The sequence below is a fragment of the Sinohyriopsis cumingii genome, chromosome 15 (genome assembly GCF_028554795.1).
Source record: "Sinohyriopsis cumingii isolate HCF-2022 chromosome 15, ASM2855479v2, whole genome shotgun sequence".
Classification (NCBI taxonomy): Eukaryota; Metazoa; Mollusca; class Bivalvia; order Unionida; family Unionidae; genus Sinohyriopsis; species Sinohyriopsis cumingii.
The window spans coordinates 117,015,390-117,030,192 of record NC_142975.1 but is presented as its reverse complement, the minus strand read 5'-3'; the positions used below and the strand labels follow the sequence as shown (position 1 = coordinate 117,030,192).

General features: G+C 35.5%; 1 protein-coding gene across 1 annotated transcript in view; it reads right to left on the bottom strand.

Annotated features, from left to right (window-relative positions):
- Positions 1 to 14,803, bottom strand: part of LOC149782551 (transmembrane protein 231-like) — a 38,559-nt gene that overhangs the window by 5,831 nt on the left and 17,925 nt on the right. The window contains exons 5-6 of the mRNA XM_089933990.1: positions 11,649 to 11,730; positions 10,770 to 10,875 (exon numbers count right to left, since the gene is read on the bottom strand). Coding sequence (XP_089790116.1) covers positions 10,770 to 10,875; positions 11,649 to 11,730 — 188 coding nt within the window. The remainder of the gene's footprint in view (positions 1 to 10,769; positions 10,876 to 11,648; positions 11,731 to 14,803) is intronic.

The window sequence follows — 14,803 nt, the reverse complement described above, 5'->3', positions numbered from 1 at the left end:
TCTTAGAATAGACCCTGACTGCATGTATGTTCATTTTGTGTTATTAGAATAGACCCTGACTGCCCAAGTGTTAATTTGGTGTTATTAGAATAAACCCTGACTGCCTAAGTGTTAATTTGGTGTCCCTTCACTACTACGCATTCTATTTAAGTACTACATTATATTCTTTCAAATAAAATCAAAATGAAAGACAATTTTTCAAATGGAAATATCTGACCACATTCAAGATTTTTTTGGGGTGTGTTTTTCAGTGAAAACCCAATAGATATATTAAATATATTGCACGTACACAAGCATACCTTTACATGATTTAAGGATGTGATTCAAAATAATTATATGGAAATGATGAAATGTGAACTCTGTCATCAAAGTAATAGCCATTCTAAACTTGTCTAATGTGAATAGGAATTTCAGTCCATAGAAAAACTTCCTAATTTGGAAACAAAATACATGATAAAATACTACAACTGATCACTCCATATCGGCCAGTCTAAATTGATTACTCAATACTGGCCAATATAAATTGGCCATTCCATACTAACCAGTCTAAACTGATCACACCATACTGGTCATTCTAAACTGAATACTCTATACTGGTCAGTCTAAACTGAATAATCTACACTGGTCAGTCTGATCATTCTCTACTGGTCAATCTAAACTGAACACTCCATACTGGCAAATCTAAATTGAACAATCCATAATGGCAAGTCTAAACTAAATACTCCATACTGGTCAGTCTAAACTGAATACTCCATACTGGCCAGTCTAAACTGAATACTTCATTATGACCAGTCTAAATCGATCACTCCATATTGGGCAGTCTAAACTGATCACTCCCAGCTGTTCAGTCTAAATTGAATACTCTATATTGGCCAATCTAAAATCTTCTCAAGTAAGATTTTAATTCTTACAATGAAATTAACTTAAGTGTTTTAATTACTTTCTGTGTTTATCATGGTATAAATTGCTAGTTGCTGCATTGCACAGCCTGAAGTCCATAATGTACGCTGTGTGTTGCTGAATTGCTCAGCCTAAAGGGCATAATGTGAGCTGTGTGATGATAAATTGCACACTGAATGCTGATTGAACAGCTTGAAGGGTATAATGTAAGTAGTGTGATGCTCACTGAACAGATTGAAGGTGCATAATGTAAGCTGTGTGATGCTGACTGAACAGCTTGAAAGGCAAAATGTAAGCTGTGTGATGCTGACTGAACAGCTTGAAGGGCAAAATGTAAGCTGTGTGATGTTGACTGAACAGCTTGAAGGGCATAATGTAAGCTGTGTGATGCTGATTGAACAGCTTGAAGGGCAAAATGTAAGCTGTGTGATGCTGACTGAACAGCTTGAAGGGCAAAATGTAAGCTGTGTGATGCTGACTGAACAGCTTGAAAGGCATAATGTTAGCTGTGTGATGCTGATTTAACAGCTTGAAGGGCATAATGTAAGCTGTGTGATGCTGAATTGCACAGCCTGAAGGTGTATAATGTAACAAGTGATACTGACTGAACTGCTTGAAGGGCATAATGTAAGTTGTGTGATGCTGATTGAACAGCTTGAAGGGCATAATGTAAGCTGTGTGATACTGATTGAACAGCTTGAAGAGCATAATGTAAGTTGTGTGATGCTGATTGAACTGCTTGAAGGGCATAATGTAAGCTGTGCAATGCTGATTGAACAACTTGAAGGGCATAATGTAAGCTGTGATACTGATTGAACAGCTTGAAGAGCATACTCTAAGCTGTGTGATGCTGAATTGCACAGCCTGAAGATGCATAATGTAAGGTGTGTGATGCTGATTGAACAGCTTGAAGGTCATAATGTAAGCTGTGTGATGCTGACTGAACAGCTTGAAAGGCATAATGTAAGCTGTATGATACTGACTGAACAGCTTGAAGGGTATAATGGAAGCCATGTGATGCTGACTGCACAGCCTGAAGGACATAATGTAAGCTGTGTGATAATGAATTACACAGCCTTAAGGTGTATAATGTAAGCTGTGATGCTGATTGAACAGCTTGAAGGGTGTGATGCTGAACAGCTTAATGGGTATAATGTAAACTGTGTGATGTGGATTGAAGAACTTGAAGGGTATAAAAAATGTGTGATGCTGACTGAACAGCCTGAAAGTGCATAATGTAAGCTGTGTGATGCTGAATTGCACAGCCTGATGGTCAAACTGTAAGATGGGTGATGCTGACTGAAGAACTTGAAGGGCATAATGTAAGTTGTGTGATGCTGAATTGCACAGCCTGATGGTCAAACTGTAAGATGGGTGATGCTGACTGAAGAACTTGAAGGGCATAATGTAAGTTGTGTGATGCTGAATTGCACAGCCTGATGGTCATACTGTAAGATGGGTGATGCTGACTGAAGAGCTTGAAGGGCATAAAGTAAGTTGTGTGATTCAGCAGCTGGCATGTTTTTATGCCATGATGAATGTAAAAACAATATTAAACTCTTATAACTGCTTTCAAGAACTAATTTGTTTTTGTAATAATTCTGCTGTTTTTATCTCTTCATTGTCCTTTTCTGAATTTCAAAACTCAAAACTTTTTTGAATTAGCTATTTTAGCATCACAGAAATTCCTTACTCCCTTATGCTGATCTATTTTCCCTGACTGAAAAATCAGAACATCAGACTGACCTCTTTAGAATATCTGGTAATGAAACTTCAGTCTGCATTGGGTGTACTTGATACTGAATGTGAGTTCCTTGAAGGAAATGGTGCTCTACCATATGAAAATAATTGCTAGGAATTCAAGGTAAGACTATATCTTCTTTTTAGCTGCTAAGTGTTGAAACTATCTCTGATATTCTCGAGCACAAATATTTTTAAATTGGCCACTGTGGCAGTGACACTGGATGTAAGATCAGCACCATTTTCATTTAGGACAAGCTATACATCATTATATGACTTTTGGTGAAAGCTCCCATGTTGATAAAACCATCTATTCAGGAAAATAAGTGACAAGATTTTCAGTATGTTCACTGTGGCAGCCATATTTTAAATTAGACTGGCCTTATTTTCATTCAGGACCAGCTAGATATAATAATCAGTCTTCTGGTAAAAATCTCATGTCAGTATTACTTTCTATTTAGAAAACATCCATGTGAACATCTCAGTCAGGGGGGTGTCTCTCATTCACTCCTTTCACTCAATGAAATCTCCATTGTACTTAAAGCTATAATTTAACAAAATTCTGGAACATATATTTTTTCAGCTTGTTTTCACAAATTTCTTCCAATTTAGTCAGATTTTCATAACAATTACTGTGATCATGTGACTGAAATGGTGCACAGGACACTTAAATGATAATTCAATAAGCAATAACCTAAAAGTAATCATTGTATTATACAATGAGTGATCAGTGGAAAGGATTAAATATACCAATGGATTTTAGTTGGGATTCTAAAAAGCTCAGACAAGCAGCATTATCATCATTAGAATTCTTCTGACAGGGTCAGTTTGGTTTCAGTGTTTAATGTTTCTAGAGATATATAATACTATTTATGATTAGAGGTACTTTGGAAAGGATTAAAGATGTCAATGGATTATGGTTGGATTAGTCAATAGTGAAGACCTTTAGTGTCATAAAACAGGTCTGCTTGGTATTTTAAGTCTGCTGTCATCGCCCAGTGCTAAAATACCAAAATCTAAACAACGTAAATATCACATGAAATTCAATAATGGTTTGATAAAGGAAATTCAGTGGTTGGAGTGCAGTTCAAAGGGACAGAATGTGCATTCTGCCACTCTTGCCAAGTTGATTTTAAGAATAACTTCAGAATTTGACCCAAATAGCACCACTCTTGAGCAGTTCTATAGCTTCAATATACCTCTATGTTTGTTTGTACCTCACTACCAATCTAAAAATGTGAAGGTATAAATGAAAGAAACAATGCACAAAACTTAGTTCATTCACTGATTTATAATATCAAATTTGGTAGCGAACAGGGCACCTTAACACCATCACTGTCTGCATGTTTCATATCAAATGAAGTTTTCAGTGTAAAAGACGACCCTGCTCACTGGTTTTTTCCAGTACCAGGATAAGTCCATTTTCAGCACAAAGGCTGAATGAACAACTATACACGTATATACATAGAACATAAATACAATGACTCATCTGCTTTTGATAGTTACAATGTTGAATAAAGCAAAGGAAAAGAATGACAACTACATATTTGCCATTCACATGGATGTAACAAGTGGTGTAATGTTTATGTACATGTGTGCAAAGGGATATAACTCTCAACATTACAATAATATATAAAATTATCTGGCAGTTACTGAACAGGAAGAACTACGTCACCCTGTTGTCTGAGATAAGTAGAGTCACCAATAGAGTATGCAATTTGGCACAGTGTTGATATGGAAACTCTATTAAGTATGAAACATGCAGGCAATGACATAGTTATGTTAGAAATGATAAATTAATCAATGAAATGACTAAGTTTGTGCATTTTTTTTATCACATTAATGATTTTTGTTACTAAAAATGGTAGTAGGGTACAAACAAATGGGGACTGATGCAAAAACTATAGCAGTCAGTCAACAACCACAGGCAGGAAACATTTTAAATGTCTTGGTGGTCTCAGTGCCATACTCCAATACAGACACTGGAAGGACATTTTTCTATTCAGAGGAAAATTTAGTCCGAATCCAGAGGAAACCTCAGTCCAGTCAAGATACATCATCTTCTAAGTGGTGGGATAAACAGTGATGAGGACTGCCACAAATACAATCCAGGCAATGATCTAAGACTCAAAATGCTTGCACTACAGACAATGACAGAATGATAGGCAACAAGTGACTAGGAAAAGACAGATATGATTAAATATGTGCCCTTTACATATATTTGTAGAAACAGGGAATTTGTTCAATTGTTGTCCTTTTTCCCCATTTACATGCTCAAAATCAGGTCAAAGAAACTCTTTCTTATTTGTCCATAGCAATCTCTCTTTTCTGTCACAATTATGAAAGGAGTAACAATAACAAGATTATCAAGATGGCTGCCATGGTGGACATACTGGATGTCTGATAAGCACCATTTTTATTGATTACCAACTAGATATCATATGAAGTCTCCTGGAAAAACCCAATCATGATCTGAGTTTCCATCTAGGAGAAGTAATGACAAAAAAAGTTCAATATGGCTGCTGTGGTGGCACAATTTGATATCTAAGATGAATGAGACACCATAAAGAGTCTCATGGTGAAAATCCTTATGTCAATATCACTTTCTATACAGGAGTAGTGACCACAATATTCCTGCCATGGCAACATTAGTGGATGTCAGATCAGCACCATTTTTATTTGGACCAAGCATACATTAGAAGAAGTCTTTTACTGATATGATCATCAATTCAGAAGGAGAAGCAATAAAAAGTTTTTCAACACTGCATTGCCATCCCAGATATACAAGTGGAACCATTTTCATTTAATACCAGCTAGACATTATAAGAAGTTTTCTGGTGAAAAGCGATGACGATAAGACATTTTTGTTCAACAGGAGATTGAAGTAATAAAAAAAAAATTATACATGGCTGCCATGGTGGCTATAGTAGATACCAGGCTGGAACCATTTTCATTTAGAACCAACCTGACACCTTAAGAAGTGAAAACTCCATGCTGATTTGATCCTCAACTTAGAAGTCTTTTGGTGAAAACTCCATGCTGATTTGATCCTCAACTTAGAAGTCTTTTGGTGAAAACTCCATGCTGATTTGATCCTCAACTTAGAAGTCTTTTGGTGAAAACTCCATGCTGATTTGATCCTCAACTTAGAAGTCTTTTGGTGAAAACTCCATGCTGATTTGATCCTCAACTTAGAAGTCTTTTGGTGAAAACTCCATGCTGATTTGATCCTCAACTTAGAAGTCTTTTGGTGAAAACTCCATGCTGATTTGATCCTCAACTTAGAAGTCTTTTGGTGAAAACTCCATGCTGATTTAATCCTCAAGTTAGAAGAAGTAGTGATAACAAGATTTTCAAGCTGGCTGTTGTTGTGGAGGCCATATTGGATGTCTGAGCAGCACTATTTTCATTTAGGACCCTGGGATGAACGTTTGTGTCAAAGTTGACTGGCGGCAATTCGACAAGTAGTTTAGAAGAAGTAGCCATAAGAAATTTATGTATGACCAGAGGAGTTAAAAACTTTCCCTATGTTCTGATTCAGATTTAGCAATCTAAAATATGCTGTGCCTAAGTAGATTCTTGATAGGATTTTCTGACTGATGGAAGTTTGCAAGCATATGTTTCATTTTAAACATATACAAATTAATGTATTGGAATCACAAACTAAAATGACTGCTATTTATCGTTGCTTATTTTAGCTAACTGGTCACATTACTACCTTTATGACTAAAATGTAGTTCATTGAACAGTTTATTCAAAATATTAACAGCTGAGCATTATCACATGATGGCATTTTGACCAATGAAATTACCCATTTATATGAATTTTTAACAATAAAATTACCCATTATATGAAATTTGAGTGATGAAATTGCCCATTATATGAATTATAAGTAGTGAAATTACCCATTATATGAATTTTTAGCAATAAAATTACCCATTATATGAATTCTGAGCAGTGAAATTACCCATTATAGGAATTTATAACAATAAAATTACCCATTATATGAATTTTGAGCAGTGAATCTACCCATTATATGAATATTTAGCAATAAAATTACCCATTATATGAATTTTGAGTGATCAAATTACCCATTATATGAATTTTGAGCAGTAAAATTACCCATTATATTAACTTTTAGCAATGAAATTACCCATTTGATCCTCAAGTTAGAAGTCTGTGTCAAAGATGACTGGTGGCAATTCTCCAAGAAGTTTAGAAGAAGTAGGGAATTTTGATCAATGAAATTATGAAATTACCCAGTATATCAAATTTGACCAATGAAATTAGCCATTATATGAATTCTGACCAATGAAATTAGCCATTATATGAATTCTGACCAATGAAATTAGCCATTATATGAATTCTGACCAATGAAATTAGCCATTATGTGAATTATCTATATTTATAGCAATTATTACACGACAGACCATCTGCAACAAATGCACGACCTATTCATTACATTTTCAAGTGCTGATTGTGCTTGGACTAGTTTCAGTATAATCACATCAAGACAGTTTGTTAGTAAACAATTAGAGCTGGCAAATATTGCATTAAGGGATGCAAGCTATGGATTGAGACAGTCACATACACATATAATTTTCAATGTGTGAGTTCTGGAGAGTTAATCTGCAATATTTAAAGAATTTTATTTGAGATTGTTTTGAAAATGATCTGTGTGAATTGATCCAAAATTCACATAAACCTGGGTTCAGTTTTATTAGATCTAAGTAAGGGACAGACAGTGGATTGAATGGTTATGACAGTAATCAAATTGATCACTAATTTGCTATTTTTTAATAACAGAGCTGTAACTTCTTACACCAGGTTTAGTTATCATACCTTTTACAGACATTTCTGCGCTGTATATCAATTGACTTTAACCCATTACTTCATTTAAGCACCTTTGGACACGTCTACCTCATTCTCATGGAAGTGCCTTTGGATGCCTTGACCTCATTCTCATATATGTGCCTTCGAATGCCTCTACCCAATTTGCATGGAATCGCCTTTGGACACCTCTACCTCATTCTCATGGAAGTGCCTTTGGATGCCTTGACCTCATTCTCATGTATGCACCTTCGAATGCCTCTACCCGATTTGCATGGAATCGCCTTTGGACACCTCTACCTCATTCTCATGGAAGTGCCTTTGGATGCCTTGACCTCATTCTCATGTATGCGCCTTCGAATGCCTCTACCCAATTTGCATGGAATCGCCTTTGGACACCTCTACCTCATTCTCAGGGAAGTGCCTTTGGATGCCTTGACCTCATTCTCATGTATGCGCCTTCGAATGCCTCTACCCGATTTGCATGGAATCGCCTTTGGACACCTCTAAACCATTCTCATGGAAGTGCATTTGGATGCCCGCTGTAAATATCAGCCATTTTGAGCTAATTTTCATAGCACCACCTTCAGGGAAAATCCCCATATTAGGTACTACATTCATTGATGTGAATGACCATTACGTCAGATCACATGGTTGGGCAAACAAAAATTATATGTGTGGTTGTGGTTACCTGACCAACCCTCGTGTTTAACCTCTGTCCCTAACAATTTTGCTACTTAAAAAAATTGCCAAGTCGTCAGCCATGTCTGCGACTATTTTTACCGATTTAGACCATACCAAAGTAGCAACGAGAATACTTGGTTTTAATGGCTGATTTGTTTGTAAAACAAACATGTGCAGCAGTGAAGAATAAAATGCATGGCATCTGCAAGAAGAGTCCTTTCCACTCTACTCACTGTGAACTTTAATAAGTGCCATTACAGCAATTGTGGCAATTATTTATTGTCTGTGAATCATTACTGGACATTCATGGACCTGTTTCAGTCAAAACACCCAGTCATCAGCCTGAAAGAAGACCGGATGCTCTGTTTGGTTTCGCTGAAGCTGGTATATACTCCACTCCAGTTCTTATTCAAAGTCAACAGCACTGTATGTATTAATTATAACATGTATAGAGGAGAATGTATTGCCCCATTAGGTGGCTCTCTTGTTATTCCATGGCAGATATAGATTTGTTTTTCCATGTTAAATGTGTACATTAAAACAAATAGCCAGCAAATTAAAACATAAAACAAATAATGGTATTGTTTGTGATATGTCACCATAAACTCCAGAGGTCAAAAAAGACCTTGAGTTTATTTGTGTGAATGTTGTGATTTGTTTGCAGAAGGTTCTTGGTTCTACACTTGAAAATGGACTGAAGAGCACCTGCCGGTCTTCTTCCACCAACAAAACTTGCTGCACAGGGTACATAAATACATAAAGATGCTTCTTAATGTGGAACGTTTACTCTCGGTGAACCTTAATTATACTATACATACCTGTATTCATGAAGAAGAAAATAACTACCGACCTACACTACCTTTTTTGGTTACGTAAACCTGAACCACACATATAATATTTTGGGGTCTTGCTATTTTAACTCTATTTGTAATCTGTTATTTAAAGTAACTGGGTCATATTCTCCACTGTCCAAAATGGAGGCTATGGATTTTGTTTATAAATTTCTGGAGTTTAAACGATTAGAATCAATAATATGAAAGCTTCAATAACTTAGGCAAAGGCTCTGATATTGATGTAAGAAACAGTGAGTTTTTATAATTATCAAATTTAGATGACTTAGTGATGTAGATGTTGACTAAGAACTGGTACATTCTGAGTATGATTGGTCACATGGCTTCACTGGCTTGATGGTGGATGAGTTATCTCAAGATTTTAAAGCATATACAAAATTCTTCAGTGACAAACAATTATACAGCTATAATGATCAGATGTTACTCTTAAATCTTTCTGTACATAAAAGACATGTACCAAAAATGTAAAATGGTTAAATTGATGTTGAACATAACATATACTACACTGCTATAACAGTTAACAGGCAGGCCTATGTATATGGAGTCAAATAGGTAACAGGTTTCTATTTATAACACACTATACTGTGTAACTCTTTGAAGTAAAGGGTTATATACTATGTCACATCTGCCTGCCCGCAATTACGTAAGTCAGGAACAAAGGAATGGGTTAGCACCATGTGTATGTAGACCCTGCGTCTATTGTAGGGATTTGTGTTTGTACAAGAGCCCACTTCGTTAGGTATCAAAACTAACATGTAGACGTTGGAAGCTTTGTTCTAGAACAAAGGACCCTCGATGCTGTTGTAAATCTCCCCGCTTTGACAGATGGCCTGAGACTCGTCTGTTAAGCTGAACCGACTGGGGTAGAATTGATATCCAATCAGAACTGAGGAAGGTTGGGGCCATCAATTTGAACCAGAATTTAACAGTCATTTGGGCTGGGAACAAATTAGTCATTGTGAAGCATCGTGCTGAGAAGTTGTAGCAATAACTCCGAGGAAGCCACTCGTGAATTGGCGGGAAAAGAAACCTTGGTACATTCAAGGACAGAAAGCTTCGTAAAGGAAGCTTTTGGGGACAGAACTACCGGGTAGTCAAGTCCCGAGTCTCAGAGAGACAGGACAGAACAAGGCAGTAGGCAGAGAATAAGCCTAGTTGCTGGAGAAAGTGAGAGAGAAGGAGGAGGAGAAAAGGAGGCAAGAAGGGGAAGAGTACAGGAAGAATTGCAGTACGGAGAACGCCGGAAGGAGGAAAGGAATTAGCAGAGTAGAGCACAGATGAGTAGAAACCAAGTACAGGGAACGCCATCTCACACTATAATCATGTGATGAAATAGGTGTTACATGGTCGAGAGGAACGAGATTGGTTGAGAAATTAATATCGTTTAAATTGTATTAAAATGTTATTCTGTTGAATTTCACCTTTGTGTTCTTAATAATTTAATTGTCGGTATTGCTGACTGGGGGCTCGGAACTGTATCTCTCTCTATCACTAATTTCACTTCCTACAAAAATAAGCCAGGGTGGGAATTCTATAGTAATTCAAATAAATATTGGGAGCACCCCACCCCAACTCTTAACAGAACGTGCGTAGAACGCCACATACTAAAAGATGTAAGAAGAAAAAATCTTATGTCATTCTTCTTGAGCAACTACAATTAGAGAAAGATTATGCCCATAGTTCCATGAGATTTTGTCTTTGTGTATGAAATTATTAAGTAATAAATAAATATGTAAAAATGGATTTTTTCTACTGCAAGGATACAAAAATTGTTCCTCTACATAGTTAATTGTGGCCGAGATCACAAATGGCTGGCTGGTACCTCGCCCTGTGCTCCACACCATGTAGGGTGCATTTAAGTAAGTTGTCACTGAAACAGAAGGGAAAGAAAGGTACTACAGTATAATATATTTGTAAATAAATGACCAAACTTAGTTAGACTCTGATGCAAAACATAGATCACAAAAAATATTGTTTGATCCAATAATCTACCTTTTAAATGTGTAAACATGTTATGATATATTTTATTGATTTACAGTGTTTATACAAAGTAGCTAAAATTTGACCTTGTTGAAATATATCTCCTGCATAACTGAAAAATTCAGTATCAAAGCATACTATATTTTTCTTTATTCCATCTGACAATTATCTTGTTCCTGTCATGCATGTTACTTATCTATACAATGTATATCACATTTGACAGCTTTATCTCAATAAAGTATGTGCCATCAATGATATGCCTTCTGATTAATATTGTGAATTCATTTATTTTTCTTTATGGGTGCCAATTTTTATAACATATGATTTTATTGTTGTCTGATATAAACAAAATTCCTAAGATAAAAACATAAATAATGCACTTCTAAACTCACTCATAACCAAACTCATCTAAGATCATGATAATATAAATATATTTAACAAGTCTTATTGAGATTGGATGATCAATATAGCCTATAAAGAGGCAACAAATTCAGCCAATCAGATACAAGATCACCTAATTAATATGTGTAGACCTCATTTATTACAGAACCTCTGAAACTATGGTGATATAAATCTGTTTATGAAAGTGATCAAATTCCCATTTAAAATACAAATTCCAGAGTGATACTTTTAAGCAAATAGTATATGGATAAAGATACTCACGATTTCTACTGGTATAGGATTTGAAAATGTTGATAAAATCATACGATTCTGCATACACACTTGTTGAGTCAATAACTGAGGTCTGAAGAAAAGAAAAGTTCACAATATACTTTATATTACATGTACACAGTATCACTGAATGGAAACATTTCCTTTGATAAATATATCAATATGACAAAAGTTGTCAGTGACATCTTAAAAATAACTCTTTAACAACACAAATTACAGGTTAAATATATTTCATTGTGTCTTATTATGTTCCAATGAAGCAGGTCTACTGTATTTCATTATCACCCACTGAAGTAGGTCTACTTAATATTATTATGACCCTCTGAAGCAGGTTTACTGTAATTCATTATGACCCAGTAATGCATATTTACTGTATTTTATTATGACCCACTAAAACAGGTTTACTGTATTTTATTATGACCCACTGAAACAGGTTTACTATATATGATGACCCACTGAAGCAGGTTTACTGTATTTTATTATGACCCACTGAAACAGGTTTACTATATTTCATGATGACCCACTGAAACAGGTTTAATATATTTCATGATGACCCACTGAAACAGGTTTATTGTATTTCATTATGACCCACTAAAACAGGTTTACTATATTCCATGATGACCCACTGAAGCAGGTTTATTGTATTTCATTATGACCCACTGAAACAGGTTTACTGTATTTCATTATGACCCACTGAAGCAGGTTTACTGTATTTTATTATGACCCACTGAAACAGATTTACTGTATTTCATTATGATCCACTGAAGCAGGTTTACTGTATTTTATTATGACCCACTGAAACAGATTTACTGTATTTCATTATGATCCACTGAAGCAGGTTTACTGTATTTTATTATGACCCACTGAAGCAGATTTACTGTATTTCATTATGACCCACTGAAGCAGGTTTGCTGTATTTAATTATGACCCACTGAAGTAGGTCTACTGTATTATATTATGACCCACTGAAGCAGGTTTACTGTATTTTATTATGACCCACTGAAACAGGTTTACTGTATTTCATTATGACCCACTGAAGCAGGTTTACTGTATTTTATTATGACCCACTGAAACAGATTTACTGTATTTCATTATGATCCACTGAAGCAGGTTTACTGTATTTTATTATGACCCACTGAAACAGATTTACTGTATTTCATTATGACCCACTGAAGCAGGTTTACTGTATTTTATTATGACCCACTGAAGCAGATTTACTGTATTTCATTATGACCCACTGAAGCAGGTTTGCTGTATTTAATTATGACCCACTGAAGTAGGTCTACTGTATTATATTATGACCCACTGAAGCAGGTTTACTGTATTTTATTATGACCCACTGAAGCAGGTTTACTGTATTTCATTATGATCCACTGAAGCAGGTTTACTGTATTTTATTATGACCCACTGAAACAGATTTACTGTATTATATTATGACCCACTGAAGCAGGTTTACTGTATTTCATTATGACCCACTGAAACAGGTTTACTGTATTTCATTATGACCCACTGAAGCAGGTTTACTGCATTTCATTATGACCCACCGAAGCAGGTTTACTGTATTTCAATATGACTCACTGAAGCAGGTTTACTGTATTTTATTATGACCCACTGAAGCAGGTTTTGCTGTATTTCATTGTGACCCACTGAAGCAGGTATACTGTTTTAGATTATGACCCACTGAAGAACTTTTCCTGCATTTCATTATGACCCAAGATAGCAGGTTTACTGTATTTCATTATGACCCACTGAAGCAGGTTTACTGCATTTCATGATGAGCCACTGAAACAGCTTTACTGTATTTCATGATGACCCACTGAAACAGCTTTACTGTATTTCATGATGATCCACTGAAGCAGGTTTACTGTATTTCATTATGACCCACTGAAGTAGGCCTACTATATTTCATTATGACCCACTGAAGTAGGCCTACTGTATTTCATTATGACCCACTGAAGTAGGTTTAATGTATTTCATGATGATCCACTGAAGAAGGTTTACTGCATTTCATTATGACCCTAATCGCTAATCCATGTCTCAGAATAAATTCCATTAGAAAAAAAATCACATCAGAATGAAACAAAATAAGTGGCTCTATATTCATTAAATTTGAAAGAAAACATTTTCTATGACAGATTGCCATGTTTTTCCTTGATTTAATATAAATCTTGTACTTTTTCTAGATTTAATTTAAATAAATTAAATCTTGTATCTTTCCCTCAGATTTATAATTGTCATGAAAAACATTTAAATCAATGTTTAAATTTGTATGTTCAGATACATTTCATTCTGAGAAGCTGAAAACAACAACTGTTCAACAACAGTAGTTGGTGCATAGTGCATGAGGTATGACACATGACAGACACAAGACCATACAGTGGTAAAATGATTCAATGCAATTATAATCAAATTTTCTGTTTCAATAAATGCATTGATACTAAAGGTGAATTCAATACAAAATGTAGTAACTGTTGTTGGTGGGGAAACTAATTTTAATTATGTAATACTTACCTGCTATAGCTGCAAATCTTTTCCTTTCCTGGGACTCCTAGTCCTCTGTCATCCTAATTATCTCCACCTCCAATTACTACAGAGTTGAAAAGAACATGATGATTGGTCCCATCTGACTCAAGTCACAATATGGAAAATTCCTCTTTGGATTTTTGACATCAACCTCAAGTATATAACATCAAAGCAAGGTGGAAGGAAGATATGTTTGCAATAGTAGCACGTAAGTGTTACACAATCAAAATTACCCCCATAACATAAAAACCCATATTCATAGCAATAATACAATACTTGCTACTGTACTGCCAAATTTACCTGCAAAGAGGGAAGTCTGGTGGCCTCAACAAAGCTGGGATAGAAAATTACTGCACTTAGCCTTACAGCAGGAGTGTTCAATTTAAGGTTGGGCCACAAGCTTCACCTGTCCAATACTATAGGATCAAATGAAAAAAATGCCTGCATTCTGGTGTGTCAGTGATCTAAGATAAAAGGCATATAAGGCAGTGTGGGAAGATAGAACTGATAACATCATCAAGAGAGAAAAGATTCAAATAGACCCAAGATGCAGCAATAGCCCTAAGTTCATGGGATTTAATGCTCATGGAAGAAATGTCCCTCTCAATGAGTGACTGAAAATT